We start from the raw sequence: 17,852 nt of genomic DNA, 5'->3' as shown, positions 1-17,852 counted from the left end.
ATTACTGATTATTTTAATTTCTTTCTACAGAAGAGAAATGGATGCACAGACAAGCAACTGCAGTGAGCAGAAGAGGAAGAAGGCTTCATATCTGAATTAGAGATTTGCATACTGGTTTTATCTGTAACACCCACTGCAGTACTTTATCCCAGACTCTCAGATCACAAAAGACAGAGCAGACAGTGACTCACTGCAATTTCAGTTCTGCATGTAGAGCTTCACGTGGACCAGTCAATTCTGATTCTGCCAAACAGCCTTCACAGGCACTCAAAGTAAACCAGCTTCTCTAAGAAAGAGTTCCTATTCATGTGCTGCCTTCATGAGGAAAGCTCCAGAGATGGAAGGGAATTTAGTCAATGTTTCCCCTTTGTGCTGTAATGATTTAAGATTCAATTAATACAACACAGGGAGGCACTGATTCCGAAACACCTGCCTTCGTGGTAACTGGATTAAGACCTCCAAACTTGCTGCACTCCTAGCAGTGCCAGCCTGCCAAATGACAGCAGTTGTCAATATCGACCAACTGGAGGCTGGGCTTTCCTCTAAATCCTAGAGCACTCTTTAAAGAGGATTCCCCACAAAATGGGAAGAGACAAAAGAAAAAACACCCCACTTGACAGCTCTGAATTTGCTTAGCACAGCTCCTCCCCTGCACGCTTTGAAGGCTGGAGACTGGAAACGCTCCTATCAGATCCTTTCAAATCCCTCAAAGGGAAGAGATAACACCCAATAAAGGGGTAGGGCATCCTCAGAGACAGAGGTACTCCCTCGCTGATCAATATACTCCAGGCTCTAGAGGGAACAGCTTCAAGAAAGATTGTGGGGCAAAAGGCTGGCAGGGAGGGGAAGAGCAGAGCAGCTGGTTGCACTGGGAGAAGAGCCAACAGGTTTGGGGCTTAGAGCGGGATTTTTCTCCTCTCCTTGTCCCCTTCAAAACAGGGGTTTCTTTGGATTAGTTTGGGCAGCATGAAAAGAAAGTGCCTCAGAATTAAGACCATGCTTGTTTGAAATCTAAGGATAAACTTTTGAGGCCGGTGTGCCGGCCCAGTAATTAACAAAGTGAAACACTTTTCTTACCTTTTCAACACCACAGAAACTATTTCAACCACACAAGAAGGAGCTGAATTTTTTTTTTTTTCCTTTACACCCCTTCATCACCCTGACCTATTGGAACCACACTTGAAAGCTCGATGGGAGCATTCAGTGATACATAACTTCCATTTTAGTGAAACAATCCATCTGCTCCATGTGACTCAGAGCCTGCTTTAAGAATGCAATACTGTTTAGGCCAACGGTTGCACCGCACAAAGTGTTTTGTTCACATGCATTCCTTTGGGATGACAGAGCCTATCCACGGCCCTAACGGTTGGGGCCTGTGGTTTTTTTCCCTCATCCGCTGAATGCTGCAGTGACTAAGCTGACAAAAATTCCTAGCCAATTATAAACCCACTTAAAGAGACAGGCAACCCCCCTGCAACCTTCCCTTGCTATCCTATACGGGAAGTTTCTATACATAGAAAAACATCTCCTCCTCCCAAGGCCTGCGTTGATATAAAAGACTTTCTCTGCGCGCCCAACACTTCAAACATGCTTCCTAAATGGCATCATTTCCCAAAACCATAACCTTTAATCATCCATCTATATCCCTCACACATCAACTGGAAAAAATAATAAAAAAAAACAAATTAAGACAAATTGACCCCATAATTGATTGAAAAGTTAGAGAAGCCATTAATGGGGAAGATGAGCCTGGAGAGCCATGGAGCAGCGTGCATTAAGGGGGAACAGTCAAGTGCCTATAAACCCAATATGCTGCAACCAGGAAAAAGCACATCAGGAGGGTCACACTTGGTGTACAAAGTAGAAGTTTGATCCACCTCAGAGTATAAGTTGAACTTTAACTAGCAACAACTGAGAACTTTTGAGTTGCCCCTTAAATCCCTCTCAGCAACCAAATTCCAAAAAAAACACCAGCCTTTCCCAAGAGTCATGTGCTGAACTCATTCTCGCCTACACTGTCAAGGGCTACACAAATACATTTAATAATTAGCCCGGGCATACAGAACTGTGCTTTGGGCAGGTAACTACATGTTCACTTTGCCCAGCAAGCAACAGTAAACAAAAAAATATGGAGAGAATGGCACATGGTTTCCAGCTTTAAAAAGCCAGGCTCTGGGGCACCTCAGACTCTCCCCATTTGATGGTGGGCAAACTTGTTGCTAAATCATTTTTAGCGCTCGCCTGATAGCACATGCACATTCCATTCCCAACGCTCTAAAGGAGGGGGAGGAAGAGACAGTCGACAACTGAACCAGGCTGAGTTCACCTCAAAAGAAAAAGGCAATTCAACAATCTCTATTAACATATCATTATCCCAGCATCTTTTTATTAGAAGTTAATTCTCATAGACAGACTGGAGAAGGAAATCCCACTATTAGTGGGGAAAAAGGCTAAACAAAGGCTTCTTCAGGACTGTTAAACACTGAAAAAAACTCGTTGGCCACATAAAAACAATTTATGAAAATGCTTATGGACAATTAATTCCTACATTCATGTGTGTTTGGGAAGGAAAAACAGGAAAATTACTCCTCCTATGCAAAATTTTTAGAGAACGTGATTCCTATCCAGGATTGAGCCCAAGTTTCCCTTTCCTTCAGTCCATTTCAAATTTAATTGCAGATCAGCCATCACAAAAGATGTATTTCCATACATTCCATGAAAATGGGACAACTGGCCAGGTGGAGGAGAGATCACTTGAGGGCCTCCCACCAAGATAAGAAGACTTCGGCTCAAGTTCACCCCTTGTCTGACATCTACACAAGCATTACCTGCCAAAACTGAAATCCCTAGGAAAACTCACAACCCACTCCAAGCTGGACTCACTGCATGGAGAAGAGCCACAGAGAACTGCAGAAAATGCTAAGCCAGGCTGAGTTTGCCTTGTTCCTGTGACATCTGCAAGAGCACAGCAAAAACACAGCTTTCTTTTAGTTTTACACTTGACATTTCCCTGACATTTTCCCTATAACACTGCTAGCTGTTCCCAGCTCCCAGTTGTTTTGCAAATGCATCATAAAATTAAAGCCTTACATTACATCTAATTAGCTATCCAATACAATTGTCTATTCTATTAACAAACATTTGTCTAATATATATCAATGGGGCCTGGAAATCCACTTTAAGCACGTTAATGAAAGATTTGCTTCAAGTTTAGATTTGTATTTAATTGCATAGATTTAATGTGGCACTGCTGCACAGGAAAGTAAACCAAAAAGTTCTCTAAACAGGGCATCACTCTCAGTCTGCTCCAGGATGAAAACAAACCATTAAGAACAGCAAAGTGCTGCAAGTAAAACCAAAAGCATTCAGTTTCCAACCCTAGCTAGCACCAGATTATTAAATTTCTGAAACATCACTGTCACAACAGTGACACACAGTATCTCTAAAAGTAAATTTAGGATGCCACTGAAGTTTTAAAGCCCTTCCTTTTATTCTTCTTATTTTAAGTTCAAAGTAAATAAACACCATCTGAGAAATCCTCGCTGAATGTGATCACAGCCATCACGTCCCTCTCCCCCTCTGCTCCACAGCCTCAGGCCCCTTGGGCTGCACAGTCATTCCCTTCTCCATGAGCTTCCACAGAACCTGAGGTTAGACCAGGGCTTCTTTTCAGGCACTCCCCATTAGAAGGTTGTCAGGCACACATTGTGCAACCTGGTGGTGCTTTTGTATCCTCCCGAAAGGAAGAACTGGCATTGTTTCCTTCCCTAGCCTTTACCACGCAGCATCCGAGAAACTCAACTGAGGAATGAACACACGCAACCCAGAAAACCAAGGAATTACCATTTCCTATAAGTGACCTCCCAAGTGCACTTCTACGGGGCTTTTTTCTGACAGTGAAACAGTTTCCTGGCACAAGACAATTCAAGTAAATCCATTAGAATGGTCTCGTTGTAAAACAGTTTGTACTACTCAGAGTAACTGTGCACATCCATTTAATCACCCCACCACCAAAATGAATTGTAGTGACACAGAAATATGGCCTCATTTACTGTCTCATTCTACAGCACATGGATTACCTATTCCCATCATCTCAAACAACACAAAGAAAAATAAATTTCTCCAGTAGCATGGATGGCCACTTAAATGCAGCTGCACATCACCTGGTGACCATAAACACACCTCTGGACTGACAAAAATAAAGCAAGTTGAAGAGTGTGAAATGTGATGTCTTCAGAAGTTCAATGTGTGTGTGTGTGTGTGTAAATATGGGTAGAAAAGACACACCATATTTCCAAAAAGTTCAAGCTTTATTCATTCTTTATTCCAAAATGTGGGGGAAAGTTCTAAATCTCTTCAAAGTATTTTTTTAAAAATTAGTTACTTTCTCTTTTTTCTTTTTTTTTGGAACACGTAGCAAAGCACTGGACTGAGCTCACTGCATCATCTTTTCATACTGGAAAATGAAACTCCCACATTTAAAGACCTCTCAAAACAAACAGTCCTCTACAAATCCTTGTGCCAAAAGAAACTAGGAAGCCACGACGAGTACTTAACATTATCACACAGTTTTAGGTGGCTAGCGCAGGCTGCAAGATTCTTGCCAGGTTATGCCATTTTATAACAGAACAAAGAAAAATGGCAAGTATACATTTGTTTAATTTTAGCCCTTTTCTCAGAATATAAACCACTGCTACAGTAATTAACTGCAGATTGGCCTAAACTGCTCTGCGGCCATTCCAGCTTACTAATTAAATATGCTCTCACAGCCATAATAAAAATTCTGGGAAACCTCTGGCTGGAGAGCAAACTTCTCAGGAGGGGAGCAAAAGACAGCAAAAAACTTCATTCAGAAGGAAAACACTAACAAATTTTTTTTAACGTACTCCAGATTTTTCTAACCCGGTGACACCAACTGTGCTTTTTACAATTATTATCTTTTTTGTCTGTTTATTCCTTTCAGAAGATGTTTATTTGCTGGAGAGTTTGCATACCAACCAAATACAACCAACAACCTGTCCATTCAAAATATGGTCAGGTTTATATGACACCTAATTTTTTTTAAACCAACAAAGGTAGGATTAGTGTTACATAGACCAGCACTTAGCACCATACCACATCTAATTTGCTTGCTCAGAGTAAAACTTAAAAGCATGTTGTCCTCTGCTGACATATACAATATCTACTATATTTCAGTGTTTAAGGGGAAAAAAAAAAAAGCCACAGCAAACAGGAAAAAAAAAAAGCATGCAAACAATTTTAAGAAAAATAAGAATAATTTGATTAATCATCTCTGGCTCCCAACTTCTTCCCCTCTCTTGCTGCCTACACAGTTCATGTATGTTCACTATTTCTAAAGGACAGAGCAATACAGTGAATACTCCTCAGAGAGGGGAAGACAAGGAGAGAAAGGAGGGAGGAAAAAAAGTGCAGCACATGTTTTTCAGCACTACTCTGCTGAATCAACAGGGAGCAGATTCCCAGCTGGTGCACACTGTAAGCACTGCACAAGTCAATGGAGCCATGTCAAACGACACCACTCAACTGCATTATCTTCTGAGCTCCGTGTAAACAAACAGGAGCAGATTCCGAATATTTGTGAGAATACATCATGTTACTGTCTCCATATGTTTAAACATTTTAGTAGAAGGCACATATGGACCACTCTTCCCACTCACTGTCATTCTCTCCCTCCTGCTCCTCATACACTGTATCTTCTCGGGCCATTGTCAAACTAATTCAAAAATGAATAAGGATACATTTTCATTAAAAACATTTTGTGCTTAGCTGCCATCTGCTTCATCGGCCTCCAAATCCTCACATGCCTTTTCCATGGTCCTCAGTTTCACACATTCAGAAGCTCAAAGTTTTCTCCTGTTGTATTGTGCAGCGAGGTCTACATGAGCTATTGTTTCATGTCAAATTCATCTCCTGAACCAAGTAAATGCTTACCCCCCATCCATGTCCTCTCTACAATGCCAGCTTACACACGCTTTTTTTAATGCCTAAACTCTAATCTTAAAGCTCCCACACACACTTCAGATACACCCTGTCACTGTTTTTATGGGAAGCATGGCTATTCCACCCCCTTTGGGAAATACGGGAGCTCTAATTTGCTCTCACAGGGGGTTGAATTTGTTCTCATCCTGACACACAGAAGCGGCAGCTGATGCCAACACCCTTTCCTCACAGAGGTAACAGCCTGTCTCCCCCAGAACCAGACCAATTGTCTTTTCTGAGTAGGCAAAGTTTCAGCAAGTATTTGACACTGAGCACCTCCAGCTTAACTGGGGAAAGAAGACAAATAATTAAGATGGGGGACAAACCCAACAAGGCACCATAGGTCCTATACACAGATCGCTGCTAGTTTTGCCATTATTTTCCAAATCGTTTGCCCAGTTCATTTCTTACACCCAAGCAATAGCAGAAGTGTCTTAAGGAAGCTTCAGCTGGACTTGCTTGAAAAAGAACACAAAGGTTATGGTAGACAAGGGATCCTGAACTTCCAGGCAGGCTTTCAAGGGTGTAATTTTCATTTGGTTTCTGCAGGCTTGGAAAGGCCTAGTGACTAAGGCAGCAGACCTCAAAAGTTAATCATCAGCAAGAGGAATACAGAAAACAACCAAAGTTTTCTGTACAGCAGACCACTGGACTGGCAGAGCTAGTGTGTCATCAGACAAAGTCTTGCAAGGGGTACAGCAGGAACAGTTTTTCTGGTTCTCACATCAGTTGTTGAGTGAGTTGCAGGCAGCTCCCATAAACCTTTCCAGCAGTCACAACTGCCAGAAAAAAAAAAAAAAAAAACATAAAAGGCCATAGTCTCATTTGTATGTCTGGACACTCAGTTTTTATCTTTTCCATCTCTACCTGTGCCCCAAAGCACTGATGCAAACAAACAACTTCAGTACTCTCCTTTTATCTTCAGGGATTCTTCTATGTGGCCTTGCAACCCCAGTGAGGCACAGCTGGCATTTAACACACCAACATAAAAGTAGGTGCAAGTCGGAGAGGAGAGAGCCTGCCAAGCCCAACACAACATGCTGCAGCTCCAAAGAGAGCAAACTAGTACTGCTGCTGCCTTGGGGCACTCGAAGGTAAAGGAATGTACACTACACAGAAACCAGGGCAACCAAACTGGCAGGAGAGCTGCTGACGCTTTACACTGAACCTTAAAAATACCCAGAAAAATTCAGAAGTTACAGTTTCTTTGTAGCTTGCTCTTTTATAGTAGTGTCCATGGATTATTCTAAGTCAGACACAGCATATCCTTCCCTCCCTCCTCCCTCAGCATTGTTCCTGCACAAGTTATATTGAAGGAAACACAAGCTTCTTCCTTTGTTTGTAGGCAAGAAAAAGAAGGAAAAAAACAACTTCCACTCAACGGCAAAACTAAACAGAAGCCAGGCTACTTAAAGTACCAAGTGTTCCCACACAACATTTACCCACCAACTTCAGATCTTTCAGCGTAAAACCTAAACAAGGACACGAGAGATTTAATACACACTCCTCCACAGAGCCAGAGCAAAGAAAAATAAAAAGGCACAAAGGAACCCTGAATGATAGAGAGCATTTTCAGCTTGACATTACTGTGACGCACAAGGAGAATGTCAGGGTTAAATTAGATACTGCACTAGAAAAATATTCCCTGGAAAATAACATAGGTGTCGTATCTCGACCGGTAGGAAAACGCCAACTGAAGCACTCAGTAACTGAAAAGTCCTTCTTTCTGTGCTTTTTCATGTCTTGTGTGATTCTGCACTGCAAGAGTTCTCTCCTGATCAGGAGTTCATTGCCAAAGTGCCCAAGCAATCTAGCAGGGAAGACAAAAAGCTTCCTTTGGAACAACTGCACTTTTATACCTCCCTTGTTTTTCTTCAGAGCAGGAGTACTTAGGGGTTGCTTTCTTTTTACATGAATGGCCTACAAATTTAAAGTCATCTTCCTTCAAATCTGTGGTTTATCATAACAAACAGATTAGAAGAGGTCCAAACTTCTCACTCTGCTCATTGATTAGGACTTGATAATTTCTTTATATGCTGTACATCCTAAGATACTCTAAACCAAATTGTTTTTCCACACTGTAATGCTCTTAACAAGCCTTTCAAGGCTCTTTTCCAATACTTGCTTTCTTCTTCACAATCTCCCATGAAAGGAGATGAAAGCATACATGGAAAAAAACCCCATTACCTACACCCTTGCCTTCAAAGTCCTGCTATCACAGTCTAACCATGACCTCATTTTATTTAAACAAGTTTCTTCTCATGTGTATTTGGGATCCAAATTATTTTAACAGTCACGCAGATGCCAAAAAAAGTTTTTTTGCATGTTACTTTTGTCTACTCCAAATAGACAAAGCACTCAACAGAAAGCAAGCAAGTCATTATATCTCATTAAATACACTCTCGTTACATCCATTCAAACCACCGAGGGCAAGGAGGTTGCACAGGAGTCACCTTGGTCACCCTCTGTAGGCAACAGAGTTACACTCTGTTAATGAAGACAAAAATTTGACCTGCAGGACTCACAGAAACACTCCCCTCACCCTGGGCAAAGCACAAAGTCTCCCAGAAACAGGCTGAGGGGGTTTCTTTGCTTTGTTTAAAATAACGAACTTTATTTCCTGTAAGTATTGATAAAAGCACATACTCCAAATGCCTTTTTGCAGAGGTATTTTTGGCATGTGTTGACTGAAACTGCCCCACGAGCTGCTTTAATTGCAGTTCTAATTGAACAGGAGGACTCCACAAGCAACTGACAAGCCACTTCAGAAAAACACAACATCCCCAGATGAAGGTAACCAGAATATAGCCCCGATTTCTCTCACACTGTGGTGTTTCCTACCATTATGGCAGCTTTGGTCAAGACTGCATGTGGAATTTAGGAACTGTTCCTCCCAGTGACGACTTTGTAATTAAGCCCTACTGATACTGCAGGGCTCAGCTTTCGTAAAGTTACAGGATGAACTCAAAAAGCCTGCCATGTAATCATGTTACCTGAGTAAACTATGAGTTTGTTTACTCTATTTTTAAAAAGCGAGAAGAGATCAGGTTTTGTTTTTGCTAATACTTGCTATCAGAAAGACATAAACCTGCCAGATAAGAACAAAACAGGCAAGAGTAACTGCACTGGGAGTCAAGATATTCATGGACTCTTAGACTCTACAGACTGTACTGCGAAAACTAATGTCAGTAAACAAGTCCTTAGGTACAGGATTTACCATTACAGGAATGTCTGGAGGTGCATGCCAAGAGAAGCAAAAAACAAAGTCCAGTTAACAGCTTCAGCACGCACTGCAACAGCTCTGGCACAGACGCAATGTCACTCCAGCAGGAGATGGCACTCGGTGGCCACCTCCTGCCAAAGTCCTCAAGGCAGGTAAAGCTGCTTCCAGCTCTGCTACAACAGCATTGGTTCCATACTTACACTTTCCACCTTCTCCGTGAGGAAGTAACTCAGGGAGTTTGCTGGAGTTTGTTTTACAGTTGTGGATTTGTTGTTTTCTCTTTTTATTTTTAATTTAAGTGAGACAAACCTTTACTGACTGGGGAAGAATCTATTTATGTGGCAACTGGGTAACTCCTGCAAACCATACAGACTAGAATAAAAGTTTCAGTAAGAGCTTAAAATAAAACCACAAAACGAAACATTTACTTCAAAAGAGGTAACAAAAACAGGATATCTCCTTAAATCTTACTTTTCTGGCAGTGGTTGGTGGTCCAGCAGCGGTAGTTGTACTCATTGTTAATAGATGTCTTCTCACACAACGGCTTCTCTTCCATTGTTCCCGGACACAAGTCCCCACATTCCTTTGGAGGTTTATTCCCAACGATGTAGTTATTGGACACTGCATCTAGGATGAGAGACCAGTCCACTGTGGAGAGGTAACACAGGTCAGAGTTCTTCTCGATGCGGATGGCGCCGCGGGTGATGTTCCTCAGGTTGTGGAGCCCGATCTCTTTCAGATTCGTCATTTCAAAGATGACCAAGGCATAGTTGTAGAAGAGGTTCCTGCCACGAATGACTGTGAGGTTGGGGAAGAGATCACTGAGGCTTTCCAAGCCCGCCACACGGAACAGCAGCAAGTAGTCAGTGATGACCGTGAGCTTGGGGAAGCGGAAGTTGCGGTAATCCTCGGCTTTGGAGATGAGCAGGATCTGCAGGAAGCCCTCGATCACCGTGCAGTTCTCCAGGCGCTTCAGCTCGTGGATGTCATTGCGAATGTCGACGTTTGGCCCGCAAACTGAAACGCAACAGGAGGAAGAAAAGTTAGTAAATAAGGCGTTCCTAAACCTTTAGAAACTGGAATGCAAGAAGGATTTTCTGATGGCCATAAGATTTCTAACTTGTAATTAGGTTGAAAGTGAGTTGCTTGATTTACGCCTACATGGAACCTTCATTTCATTTCACTATCACGCCAAGCACTGGGAGCAGCACAGGGATGGCAGCAATCCCTATACTCTGCAGCACACAGAGAAATGCTGATTTATTTCTGCTGATGACAAGAGCTGCATTGCACTGAGGAATACAAAGATAAACCAAATGCATTTGCACACCCTCCTTCAAACTAGATCATGAATGTGTGTCCAGAGCAGGGTTTGAGCCACTTCCCTTCAAAACAGGCAGGTAAAACAGAAAGTGATCAATTGGTGATTATGTTACTCATTCACTCCCCACCCCACTTAAGACACATGCACACAACGAGGGCATTTCCCAGAAAATTACAACTTTGGCCTCAAATCACTCTTTCTTTCCAGGGTCACACACCAAACAAGCCCTAATTCTTGGAATACTCGTCTTGCAGTAGGTCAGCAACAACACTAAATCCACAGAAAGCTGGTCAGCACTTCCTGCTCTGTGACTGGGAAGAAAACAAAGTGCTTGGACTTACAGCACTGAATTCCTGTTTGCATGTTCCAGTAAACCAAGTTTCACTAATTTTGGCACCAAGACATAAAAAAAGTCTCTTGAGTTCTAAGAAACACAGGATAAATTTATTTACAAGAACATGGAGCATCACAGTGAAGAATCTTTCCTTGAAAACAGCAGATTGAACTCTATGAACTCGCAAGAAAACAATGACCAAAAGGATTACTCCCTAATAAATCTATGTATTAACTTTTTCCATATTAGAGACACATCACAATAACAACATTAAAGGGACTGGAAGATGTGTGTTAACAATGTAATATTTAGACACATACAATCCACTTGGAGGTAAAACAAAGAACTACACAGTGTAGAGAGCCATTGTTCTTCAAAGCCCTCAGAGCTGGTCTTCTTTGGAAAACACGGAAAAAAGATTGCCCATTAGAGATACTAAGTTGCTTGTAAGCAAACAAAGCAAAATGGCTATTTATTTAAGCAACCCAAAACTCAAATAAACACCAAGCAATTCAATTTTGTGGAAAGGTTCTCTTTTAATGCATGCTAGGCTTAATTATTTTAAAAACATCTTTTCCTCAGACAAGGGAAAGGTCTAAACAAGCACTGGAGCCAAAAAACTTAAATTCTAACCCAGACAAATTGTCCAGAGATTCAGAAATTGCGCTGACAATAGAAAGCAGTTCTTCCATCCCACAACACTTATCTAAGCCTAATAACTTAAGCTAACAAAGGATCCAGAGCATGAGCATGCTAAAACCACAGCAACTCTAATACCCAACAAGGACTTAAAGACTTCTAAGTCTTTTAAAGACTAAAGGACTTTCTGGTTAGAGGGACAGCATAAAAAAATAAAATAGGGCGAGATCTTTGTTAGGAAACAGATGTTTCTACACAAACTATTACCTAATCTTCCTTCTGTAAAGATTCAAGCTGAAAGCAAAGGCTATTAAATGTGACTTGCTGCACTCAAGTAGCTATGTGCAAGAAAGTTCATTCCTTAGACTTTAAAAAAAAAATTATAAACACCAAGACTAATGTACCACCAGGAACGCTTGGTCCCCATGAGCACCGAGACAGGAAATTTCCATTTTTGTACACACTGATTTCAGAATAATTGGGCTCTACTGCTGGAATCAGTGTCAAGACTCAAACTTCAGGAAAACATTAAAAAGGCTGGATGGGTCGGCACCACCCAGCTTTAGAAGCCAGATAGAAGAGGGAGAACATGAAAGAACTCCAAGGTGTAAAACTGATAAGAGATGCACTGCTTAGTGCAGAACAAGTGAGGGGTTCTCCCCTGAACCTCTAGGAAAAACAACTTCAAGCTTTATTAAATTGCTTTAATGAGCTGGTAACCATGTCTTGCTTTCAGCTTCAGAAATCATCTTCTAAAGCCATGAACCCTCCATCCACCCTAGGGACTGTGCCCTCTGCCCAAAGGCTATTTACACTCTGACAGTGGGCTTCTCTTGGTTTGAAAAGACAAGTTAAAACACACACAGTGTCCCCCATTAAACCCTTCTGGCTTCCATCCCTGCCTGCTGGCAGGCCAAGGTGAACAGTACGGCTCCTGCTATGGCAAAGCAAAAGTAGCAGAATTTATTTTCCTGCCATAAAAGTTTAGAAAGCCTAACTGCTCCAAGCCCTTTATTTTGTTAAAGAAATAAAATTTGCACTTGTGCTGACATTTTGCAGGCAAGGTTCCAGAGTGATGGGTTTAAAAACAGCTGAGTTACAATACCCTAAAGAACAATTTGTAAGAGAAATGGCAGCAACCGTTAACTAAAGCATTATATATCTGTTCATGTCTCTGTTTGAGGCTGGCCTTTCAAAGTCATATTGCTTTTAGCTTTATGTTTGTTTCAGCTCAAAAGTTACTTAATTTTAGATATTTAATGCTTTTATAAATCAATGAAATTTCTAGAGCCTTATGGCAAAAGCATAGCACTCTCTTGCCTCAGTTGTGAAACATCATCCCCTCAAGTATGGAAAAGGATGAAGTCCAGTGGGGTCCCACATTAGGAATTGATCACAGATGAGTGGCTGTTGACATTGCTGATTTAAGAACTTATTAGTTCATCTAGTGAGTAATGTTTTGCAGAACTTTACACATATAATGAGAACTGCAGAGACACAAATGTGGAATAGGACAAGCATCGTGGGCCATCCTGACACTTGGAAAAAATCAGTTCCCATTAAACTAGATATTTTTTAAAAGAAATTTCTTTTAAGTTCACATTGTTCACCAGAGTTAATTATACCACAATACATCATCTTTTTCTCACGTTTTTCTCTCTGCCTTGAAAAGGATTATATGAAAAACAAATTAATCAGAGCTCAAAGTCAACTCCAATTTCCATCTGGCTGTGCTGTGTTTTCTTTGGATGCCATTTGAGAGAAAGCGTATATGGACTCACAATATAAACTGGTCTGTCAGACACAATGAAGTGCACAGAAAATGCTCTTTAGAGCATTTATACTCCATTTAACAGTTTTGGATATTCCAGTTTCGAGAACTTTTTTAATATGACTAGGATAACTTGCCTTTGTTTTACATTCAATTCAGAACTGGAAATTAACTATAATGTATTTATTTTGCTCCCTAGCAGAACATAAAAACGCAACAGCTGTTTATGACCCAGCCCCGCTAGTTCTGGGTAGATTATAAACACCCAGGATAATTACCAATAGTCAGATTCATGCTGTTTTCACTCAGCTGCCTACAGATTTCCAAGCCTTTCCTTAAGCTGCCTGTCATTTATCAGACTCGGCCTAAACCAAGTACCTAATTCAGAGTCAGAAATTTGCTCTTCAAAGACAAGTGTATTTATTTGCTTAAAAGATAACTCTCCAATACGGTGCAATACTGAAGAGAAGCAATGTAGTCTGTACCCAGGCAAACACAAATGCCTCCCTGGAAACAGCTCCTTAGTCCAGAAGTCCTGAGCTCTGCCTGGTGTCCAACAAGAAGCCCTGCTGTGCTCTTTTTTTCTGGGAGTATCCCATGGGCAAACTGCAGGGCATATAAACTTGCAAAGGCAATTGAAATACCCACTCCACACCCCAGTCATCCAGACGATCTGCAGCCCATTCCTAGTCAGAGGACAGATCCAAGCCTGCTCATGTAACTGAGATGGGGTCAATGAACTACCAGGAAAAGTGATTGCACGTAACAGGTTCATACGACAAGAGTAATTAATGCTCCTTGATCTGGCAGGGCCTCCTGGCAAGGCTCTGTGTAAGTGGTGCCCTGGCTGGGAGCAGAGCTGGGGCTGTGAACACACACACACACACACACACACAGCACCACTGCTGAGGACAGGCTGGGCAGGCTCCAAACAAGCTGTGTCACAGACTGTGGTGATCCAGCAGATTCCTCCCGACCTTAACTATGATTTGCCAAAGCTCCCTTGGATCATTAAAACCATTTTGACATGCAGAGCTGCCTTGTCACCTTGAGAAACACCTGCTATCTCATCACCATCTATTTACAAACAGTCATTTACTCCACACAGCAGCTCTTCACTCTTTTCCTATACCCACCAGTTACTTCAGGTCACTGGTGACTGCTGAAAGGACTTGGCTGCTGCTCTCCAGTGTTTGGAAGGAACTCTTCCATTCCTTCTGCAAAATCTCATGCTAGCACAGACAAAGCAGCAGAGGCCTTTCTGCTCCACATTCACCTGACACTGCAACTTCTGCTGGCTATATCCAGCTGCATATAAATTCATCACAGCTAATTCATTATCAATACCAAGGTGTTCGTGGGCAGCACTGACAGCTCACACACTCACTGGCTTTAATAAGAGAAGGATTCATCTCCTACAAGAAGGAATTTCATCATGGTGTAGCTACAAGTTTTGTATTGCTCCATTTAGAAGTTCTAAAGAAACACAGCTACGTATGTTTCTCTTGAAAAAGCCACACTCCTCAACATCTGAAACCTTGCCTTTGACCCTTTACTTTTTTGGATGATATTAGAAGGCTGCACTGCACAGTCCCAATATCCTCTCAACCAGCCAGAAGTTAAAGATGGAGCAACCACCACTACTCAACACCAAAAGGTCTCAGACAAAGCAGCATCAAGGCAGCTCTGAGTCAATCCAGCACAGCCCTTTCACAATCCTAAGGCCTTTTCAACACAAGTCTACCCAAGCTGGGTCAGGCTTTCCCTAGCAACAGAGACTTGTTCAGCCTGAGCAGTCCTTTACATCTCTGAAACGAGAATGAGGATGGACAGCCTGCCATGAGCATCTCACCAGCAACCTCCATATCAGCTCACACTCACCTTTATTCTAATTTCTGATTTCCCTTTGTTTTCCCCCTTCTGACTTCGCTTCTCTGAGAACTGGCTTTTTTACTTCACAGTAGAGATGCAAAGTTAATCTTAAACAAGCACACCTTCACTGTTTCCATTTTACAAAGAGCATCCCTTGACACTGGTTGCTGAAAACAAGCACTAAAGGTGCAGAAATTGTTTTAATACCATATTGCTTTCCTGTCCAGGGGTTGTAACACCCATTCTGAGGGCCAGGTCTGTGATCCACAAGGTTCCAAAGGGTCCTTTTTTAAGGGAGGGCATGAGGTTGCTCAACTTCTCATCTACCCTGAAATTCTGCACAGCTGGTAACAAGCACAGTGTGTTACCATCAGTGCTGGATGAATTCCCACACAAAGAAAGAACTACAAGGCTTAATACAAGAACACAATTGTGGCTGGTTCTACTTTTAGAGAGTAGCTTGCTCACACCACCACAGCTCACTTTGCCAATAATGGCTTTTCTGAGCACACTCCACTCCAAGAAGAGGTTGGCTTTCCCAGACAGCTACTGCTGCTCTCTGGTCAGCAGAGAGCTGATGTTACTGAGTGCAGAACATTGCTCTCTCCCAAACTGCTCTAATGAAAGAGGCCTGACCACATCACCCCTCAGTAATGTCAGCTCAGAGCTGTGGGTCTTTCTGGGAGATCAGCACATCTTCTGAACAGTGTTGTTATTTATTCCCAACAGAGCCACTTCCTTTTCATCATGTGTTTTTTAGTTTTAATCTATGGCAGGTCCTTATAAAGACAGAGTCCAAAACAGCTACTGAATGTGGCTGTGGTCCAGCTGCCCTCACTCATCCCAGATTCCCAGCAGGCAGCACATCCCTTTTCAGGCAAGCATCTCCAGAGTTCCCATCCCTCTCTAACAACAACAAAACATGTTTATTGCACTGAGTGGATTTAGATCTGCATAATGTACCACAGGCTGCATATTGACATGTTTACTATCTACTGGATCAACTCAATGGAGGGCTTGTCTGGCACACTGGAAAAAAACTTAGGGCTCTGAAACAATTCCTTGAAGACACTAAAAGATTGAATGATGTTAGGAAGAAGGAACTGAACTCAGGATAAAGCCACTCATCAGGTTTATAAGAAGCCTCTATCCTGTATGACTGTCATTGCTTAGAAGAGAAGCAGAAGGACATGACTGAAAACAGAAGGAATGGTCTGAAAATGTGATGCCCATACACTCTAGAAATAGGGGAAAGCATAACTTGAGACCTTAATATATCTCTTCATTCTTATTCCTACAAATTATGCATCTTTTAAGGAAGCCATCAGGACTATCATATAGCCCTAAAAAAATCCTTTTAGGTGTTACTCAGTCATCACTGACCAAAGAGTCACTGCACCCCACGGCCTGGGTCTAAGCCCTCTTTGTTCCTGTAGTTTCAATGACATGGAAGGCAAAGCTAGAAAGTCTGAGAAGGAACAGCTTAGCAACCACAATTTCCCTTCGAGCCCATGAAAAGTTTCAGTACAGTTGCACCATTTGCAGACGTAAGGAAAAAAAAAAATTACTACTGAAGTCTCAGGATTCTTTAATTGCATACTCTGCAAAGATGAAATTAAATGTGGAGTTCACAGAAATCAGTGGTTGGAGAGATTGCTTATGACACTTTACATTAACACAGGATTCCACCACCCACTGAGCTCTTGGTTTTGCCTCCGTAGTGACACTATGAATGAGATATATATTTTAGTGTCTTTAATGTACTTACACAACCTCCCACAAAATTTCTGTACTCTCTAAGCTCACCTATCCTGTATGTGTCACATCAATCACTAGATCTCTTCCCAGGGAAGCCAGCTTCTGTGTTACCTCTTGGGATGTCAGAACCAGTAACAAGGAGGGAACTAAATCTACATCACGATTCAAGCTGCTTCCCTACCCACTGAACTATTTCTCTTCACTGAATATGCTACATAAACCTCTTTACATTTACCAAGATTTCATGAAGCTACATCTCTCAAGGTGGGGAGGGGATAGATAAAAGGCACCCCACGACCCAGAAAACGTCAATCATTTTAGATTTTGCTAAGCAAGACAATAATTGAATCTCAGCTTCTGTATTTCCAGCACTACCACAACGCTGCCATCTCTGGCTTTCAAAACATGAAAGGGAATACTCAAACCCAAACAAAACCCCACTGTTTCCATTTGAATATAAGTCCTGAGAACATTCTTCATAATATATCTAAGGCCAAGAAGGAGGGCTTGGGGTTTTTTTCCATTTAATTACAAGTTAAGCTTTGGAGGACAAAGCCAGACCACTATGATCTCCAAAACACTCAGGGGACTGGAGATTATATTGCAATGTAGCTTGTAATTTCTGAGAAACATAATCTATTATCATTAATTTACCTCATACTACTCATCACTCATATCAACCTTTTACAGAATTATTTTCACCCAGATTTGGAAGGAAAAAGTGGTGTCACAAGAGGCCAATCAAATTTGTGCAAATACTTTAAAAGGCAACTAGATTCCCCTTCTCCACACACATTTTCCTTGTCTCCCACAGCCCTTAGAAAAATACACACATCCTACTTTAATCTTCTCTTCTGCCACTCTACTAACTATATATTCCAAATCCAAGGGCCACTGTGTTACCACACTGACCAGAACAAAACATTCACAA

General features: G+C 41.7%; 1 protein-coding gene across 2 annotated transcripts in view; it reads right to left on the bottom strand.

The window, feature by feature from the left end:
- The window catches only part of IGF1R (insulin like growth factor 1 receptor), a 169,322-nt gene that overhangs the window by 129,239 nt on the left and 22,231 nt on the right, over positions 1–17,852 (bottom strand). For both annotated transcript variants that reach the window (XM_074549195.1, XM_074549194.1), the window contains exon 2: positions 9,695–10,240. In XM_074549195.1, the coding sequence (XP_074405296.1) occupies positions 9,695–10,240 (546 nt within the window). The remainder of the gene's footprint in view (positions 1–9,694; positions 10,241–17,852) is intronic.

The sequence above is a fragment of the Zonotrichia albicollis genome, chromosome 11 (assembly GCF_047830755.1).
Source record: "Zonotrichia albicollis isolate bZonAlb1 chromosome 11, bZonAlb1.hap1, whole genome shotgun sequence".
In the NCBI taxonomy this organism is placed as follows: Eukaryota; Metazoa; Chordata; class Aves; order Passeriformes; family Passerellidae; genus Zonotrichia; species Zonotrichia albicollis.
This window is presented reverse-complemented; position numbering and strand designations above follow the sequence as displayed.